Genomic DNA, 7143 nt, shown 5'->3' with positions numbered 1-7143 from the left:
GTTATTTCTAGAACAGCGTTATGTTCTTGAACTGGATTAAGATGTTGTGCTCACTTCCAATAAAAAGTTCGTTTAACGTATATAACAACTATTGATAATAAAACAATGGGTTTTTTATGTGTAAGCTTGCAAACGACTGGCATGCGATTTTAAAGTTTGCTATCTAGCGGCCTGGCGGTATGGCGTGAAGTAGGCCGCCTGGCGACCAAGCGACTGAGCGGTCTAGCGGCGTTAAGTTATAGGCTTTGTAGTCTTATATCGCATTTTAAAAACTCTAGAAGTTACATGAACGTTTGCTTTAAAAAGGTTTTCTGTAATACTGTTGACGTGTTTTGCCGAAAACATTTAATAATTAAAGAAAATCAAGCAACTTTTATGTAAATGGGCAATAGAAATATATCTTGACTGAAATGTATATGAACGCATCGTTGTGTCCATACTGATTATTTATATATACGCTTTTATTTATTATATTTTGTTAAAATACTGTTTTATTACACGTTTACAACAATAAACATGTCTTTATGTCTGTCCGTCTGTCTGACTGCTGATCCAGCTACTCAACTGTAAGAACTGATTAAAATCAAATAAAAAAGTATTCAAAACGTTGATGACACAGTAGTTAAAACCCAACATAGCTTAAACAGTACACAATAACAAAGTTTAATTGTTTAAAATCTTAACAAGTTCAAATATTAAAAAGGAATACACAATAACGACGGATAACAGAAGACTCTTTGAAAATATCATATTTAGTTAGTCACAAATTTCAAAAATAGGGTAAATTAATAAATCTATTTGCGAATAGTTTTAAAGAATTAGATTTAACAAAACCCTTTGCCAACGCAAAACAGTTTATTCGTTTTCCTAATGATATTATAGAAGTTCATTTATTAAGACAAGGCAGATAATTGACTGTTCCTGTATTTGAAAAGAGATCTGAGTTCAACTCTGAGCGGGAACAATTGAAAACGTTTGTCTGCATTGTATAAACATAAACTGATTTTAATGATTTTCTGATCGAAACAATACAGCCATTATGTTGCTTTCCTTCTTCCATTGTTTAGAAAAAAAAATTGCTCTTCATGAAAATTGCCATGGCATTCAAGATCGTTAACGTTCCCCTGAGCCCCAGTGCGTTAAAAACAAATACGTTTGCCCGACCCCTGGGCGTTCAAGATCGCAAACAATCCCCCGACCCCTTCGCGTTAAAGATCGCAAACATTACCACGACAACTAGGTGTTTTAAAAACGTTTACAATTCCCCGACCACTAAATCATTCAAGAACGCATACATTGCCCGACCAATAGGGCATTCGCGATCGTAAAAATATCACCTAGACCTAAGGCTTTCAAGATCGCATACATTTTCCCGAGACCAAATGCAAACAATATCGCATACATTTCCCCGAGACGTAAGGCACTCAAGATCGCATACATTCCCCCGAGACCTAAGGCATACAATATCGCATACATTCCCCAGACCCCTAAGGCATACAATATCGCATACTTTCCCCCGACCCCTAAGGCATACAATATCGCATATATTCCTCCGAGCCCTAAGGCATACAATATCGCATACATTTCCCCGAGCCCTAAGGCATACAATATGGCGTACATTCCCCCGAGCCGTAAGGCATTCAAGTTCGCAAACATTTCCCCGAGCCCTAAGGCATACAATATGGCGTACATTCCCCCGACCCCTAAGGCATACAATATCGCATACATTTCCCCGAGACCTAAGGCATACAATATGGCATATATTCCTCCGAGCCCTAAGGCATACAATATCGCATACATTTCCCCGAGCCCTAAGGCATACAATATGGCGTACATTCCCCCGAGCCGTAAGGCATTCAAGTTCGCATACATTTCCCCGACCCCTAAGGCATACAATATCGCATACATTTCCCCGAGCCCTAAGGCATACAATATCGCATACATTACCCGAGACCTAAGGCATACAATATCGCATATATTCCTCCGAGCCCTAAGGCATACAATATCGCATACATTTCCCCGAGCCCTAAGGCATACAATATGGCGTACATTCCCCCGAGCCGTAAGGCATTCAAGTTCGCATACATTTCCCCGACCCCTAAGGCATACAATATCGCATACATTACCAGAGACCTAAGGCATACAATATCGCATTCATTTCCCCGACCCCTACGGCATACAATATTTCATACATTACCCCGAGACCTAAGGCATACAATATCGCATATATTCTCCCGAGCCCTAAGGCATACAATATCGCATACATTACCCCGAGTCCTAAGGCATTCAAGTTCGCATACTTTTCCCCGAGACCTAAGGCATTAAGGTTCGCATACGTTTCCCCGAGCCCTAAGGCATTCAAGTTCGCATACTTTTCCCCGAGACCTAAGGCATTAAAGTTCGCATACGTTTCCCCGAGCCCTAAGGCATTCAAGTTTGCATACTTTTCCCGAGACTTAAGGCATACACTATCGCATACATTTCCCCGAGACCTAAGGCATTCATGTTCGCATACTTTCCCCGACCCCTAAGGCATTAAAGATCGCATACATTTCCCCGTGACCTAAGGCATACACTATCGCATGCATTTCCCGAGACCTAAGGCATACACTATCGTAAACATTTTCCCGAGACCTAAGGCATACACTATTGCATACATTTCCCCGAGACCTAAGGCATTCAAGATAGTATACATCCCCCCCTGACCACTAAGGCATTCAATATCGCATACATTTCTCCGAGACCTAACACATTTAAGATCGCATACATTTCCCCGAAACCTAAGGCATTCCACACCGCATACATTCCCCTGAGACCTAAGGCATTCAACACCGCATCAGTCCCCGAGACCTAAGGCATACAATATCGTTCTATTCCCCTGAACTTTAAGGCGTTCAATATTGTCGCACATACCCGAATGAATAACAGTCTCTTATAAAATTGAATTCATGGGAAGAGAAAAAAAAATTGCCTTGAAGCAAGAACAAATTTCAACTAACAGACATATATTGGACACTTACCAGAATGCTTGATTAAAAAGACAGTCATTATCAAACAAGCGGTAAACATCTTCAAATCCATCTTGATGTTATAAGTACGTTCCTATTTGCGATCAAATCCAAACTGAAACTCACTGCATATGACAAGGGCTGAGAGCTGCCTTTTATAGAATGGGGTTTCAAAGGGTCTATGGTGATCCAGTCTTCAAAACAAACAGACGGAGTTAACGATAATCTGATTACACGGTTGGATCCACAAAAACCTTAACTTTTGCGTAAGGGGAAGAATAAACTCGCCAGGGGTATCAAATATCCCCTAACTATGACGTAGGCACCACGTCGATATCACATGACTTTTTTATTTTCGTATCGGGACCGAGCTCATTTGACTTTGTGAAATGAAATAGTTTACAACTACTCTAGTGAACGGATACATTTTATGGCTATCACATTTGTAACCTAAGGTAAAACGTTTAGTTTTGGATTTAAATGATAATTTCATCGCATTGGTGAAGAAAACTGTTCAGTTTTGTCAGGATTACTGCAAACCGATAGTTTGCATAACAAAATTGTTAAAATAGAAACATGTTTTACATTGTGTTATTTTAGCGAACCAAGTACTATATGCTATGTTTAAAAATCAGAACCTTTAAGGTATATCATCTATTGATGCAAACTATAAAAAGTGAGATAGCTTTATACTGTTTATATTCCATCTGTTTGATTTTCATGATTTAAACTAGTCTTATCCGATCATGACAAAAATAAGAAATTGGATCGAGTAAAAGTTATTTTTTCTAACAAGTAATAGGTGGAGCAATAGGTGGATTATCGTAGCAAACAACGCTGACAATTTGCGTCGGCAATGACGTCTGAACAAATTTCTCAATGTCAACAAAAATATGATCAGTCCTTAAACTTCAAGCCTGTTTGGTTGTCAATAACTAAGTAAGCGTACAAAGGGCTGTTACATAATTGCTACGTCATTTTTTAAACAACGTTTCGTTCCTAAACTGATATGTACCTGGTAATTGTGTGCGCTTTTCAGAGAAATACTATGAAACGCAAATTTGAATAATTTATTATAGATATCAAATCTCTGCCTGTTTCTGTAAAAGTGTGTACTCGAATTTTCCGTTACTGTTACTTGCTGGGTTAATAGGTGTAAAGCAGTGACGATGTTACGCTCGTTAAGCTAGTAAGGTAATATGGTATCGTCATGTGCTTTGTTTTTTTTTATGTAAGTATTCAAAAATGTCTTGTTGACACTTGCTGAAAGATTATTTGTGGGAAGTCCGTGAAATTGGTAGCTATGCAGCTTGAAAATGACAGTCTGACGGCGTGAAGTTTGCAGCCTTGCAGCTTAAAATTTGCAGCCTGACAGCGTCATGTTTGCAGCCTGACAGCGTGAACTTGACAGTCTGGCAGCGTGAACTTGACAGTAAGGTTGCGTTAAATTGACATAATTATCGCCGCCAGGCAGCCAACTTCACGCCACAGGATTGTCAATTTAACACCGTCTTGCCACTCGGCCCCCTTTTTAATGGCATCAGACTGTAAACTTCACATCGAAATGCAGCCACATCGCAATGTCGCGTACTTTATGCCGCCAGGCCGCCAATTTACCCCCCCCCCCATCTTTCATTTGGGCTATTAACGTCACTAGGACGTCAACTTTACATCGTCAGGCCGACAGCGTAATGCCGTTAGTCAACGAACTTAATATCAGCAGGCCGCTAACCAATCACCGAGGCTACCGAATTAACGCCGCTTGGCCCCCAACCTTTACTCGCAAGGCAGTTAACTTAACACCGTTAGTCCGCCAATTTCCTGGCGCCAGGCCGCCAACTCAATATCGCAAGACCGCCAGGTTGCCAAATTAACGCGTCATATATTTACCATCACTAGGCCGCAATCTTAAACACGCTTGGCAGCGTAAGGCAACCAACCAAACGGCTACAAGAACTCAAATTTCCGGCCGACGGGCCGCCATAGTCCCACCGACATGTCGTCATCATAACACCGCTATTTAGCCTATTTTACGCCTCTAGGCCGCCAGCTTCACTCATCTAGACTGTGTATTCAACGTCGTTAGGCCGCACATTTCGAGGCGCTAGGCTGCCAACTTCACGCCGATAGGGCACATGTTTTACACCTCTAGGTTTCCAACTCAACGCTTATGTATCAAAGGTCATGCCGCTAGGCCTTAAACTTCAGGCCGCCAGGCTGCATATTCAATGCCACTAGACCCCGAATTTAACGCCATGAGGCCGCTAGGACTCAAATGTAATGCCACCAGGCCGCCTATTAAATGTAGCCATGCTGTCAAATTAAAAACGAAAGGCCGCCAATTGAATGCCCCTCGGCTGCCTATTTTACGACACAAGGCCGTCAACTTTACAATCAGGCCACCCACTTAATTATGTTAATCCGCTAACTAAATTCCGCCAGGCCCCTCACTTAACAACGCCAGGCTGCCAATATGACGCCGCATGGCTGCCAACTTTACCTCGCTAGGCCGCAAACTAAACACCGCCAGGCCGCCAATATTCCGCAGCCAGGTCGCCTACTTAAACTCGTAAGGCCACCAATTAGATGAAGCTAGGCCACCCAATTCACGCTGGCAGGTCGACAAATTAACGCCACGAGGCTGCCTATTTAACATCTCCAGGCCGCCATCTTAACACCGCTAGGCTTGCATCTTAACCCCGCTTGGTCGCACGTGGCCACCAACTTTACGTCCATCAGGTCCCCAACTTCCCGCAGCCAGGATATTTACGTCCCTCCGCTAGGCCGGCACACTTACGGTGCTTTTCCGCCTATTCAACGTCGCTATGTCCCAAACTTCACCTATATTACGCCGTTGGACCGGTATTTTCACGCCACGATGCCGCCAACTTCATGCCGCTAGGCCGCCTATTTACCGCCGCTAAGCCGCCAACTTCAAGGCGATAGGCTTCCAACTTCCCGCCGATGAGTTAGCCGATAAACGCCGCTATGACTCCAACCTCCCGCCGTCAGGCCGTCAGCTCAACGCCGCCAGACCGCCTGTTTAAAGCCGCTAGGTCCCCAACTTCCCGCTGAAAGACCCCAAACTTATCAGCACGATACTGCTAGGTCGCCAATTTTATACAGCCATGACAGCAACGTATAAGCGCTTGACCGCTTTACCTCCATCATAAGGTTCATCAAAAGCTTGAATATCTGCAACATATAAAGTTAATGGAAAATGGTTACAATAATTGTTCTTGTTGAAAAAATACCAATCAATATTAACCTATGCACAGTATCTGAACTGATTAATGCAAAACATTAATCAAAATGTAGGATTAAACCAAATTTTGTTGCTCTAAATTTGTTAAAGCATATCTTATAGAAATGCTATCAAGCCAAAATCCTGTTTCATCATGAACGTATTTACTTTTAAAAATCACAAGAAGAAGGAAGAAACGCCAATTTATATTTTAGTAAGAAACGTCAATGATTTGTTTACCATTAAAGTATATTCCTGTTTGGTGTACATAAATAACACAAACACGCTATGTTTTTTCATTCGAATATTATTACGAACACATTTTGATGAGTAGGTGGAAAAATTATCTGGACATTTAATATGTTTTGTGTTTAGTGTATATTTCGTTTTAAACAGTATCTGGCTAAAGTCTAAGCAACTAGACTGGTCACCGTTGTATACGTTGTTGATCGAATTTTGTACTAATGCCGCCAATTTTTGGGGTCCCATATATATTAATTCAGACTTAACTGTACATTTTAATGATTCATATGTATTTTTAAAAAGAAAGCTCAAGCGACTGAACCCTTAGCGCGAACTAAAAATTAAGCACTTAAAATCTAAGTGTGAACTAAAAAGTCAAGTACCTTAAGTTTTAGTGAGCACTAAAAATCAAGCACATAGAAATTTAGTGCGTAGTTAAAATCTCAAGCCACTGAAATCTTAGTGCGCACTAAAATTCAAGCACCTAAATTCTTAGTGCGCATTACAAAAACTCCACAACTGAAATCTAAGGCCGCATTAAACAAAAAGCAATTGAAGTGTTTGTACGCCGAAGATGTTTAAACATTACTGCGCACGAACTTATAAACCATCGTATAAAAAGTATGTGGCACTAACTAACATGTTAGG

At 41.3% G+C, this 7143-nt stretch overlaps 1 protein-coding gene across 1 annotated transcript in view; it reads right to left on the bottom strand.

The window, feature by feature from the left end:
• Positions 1-3128, bottom strand: part of LOC128241223 (uncharacterized) — a 10353-nt gene extending 7225 nt beyond the window's left edge. The window contains exon 1 of the mRNA XM_052958174.1: positions 3021-3128. Coding sequence (XP_052814134.1) covers positions 3021-3081 — 61 coding nt within the window. The 5' untranslated portion in view covers positions 3082-3128. The remainder of the gene's footprint in view (positions 1-3020) is intronic.
• Positions 3129-7143: the final 4015 nt, after the last annotated feature.

The sequence above is a fragment of the Mya arenaria genome, chromosome 7 (genome assembly GCF_026914265.1).
Source record: "Mya arenaria isolate MELC-2E11 chromosome 7, ASM2691426v1".
NCBI classification, from domain to species: domain Eukaryota; kingdom Metazoa; phylum Mollusca; class Bivalvia; order Myida; family Myidae; genus Mya; species Mya arenaria.
Note: the sequence above shows the minus strand (reverse complement) of the source record. Positions and strands in the feature narration are given on the sequence as shown.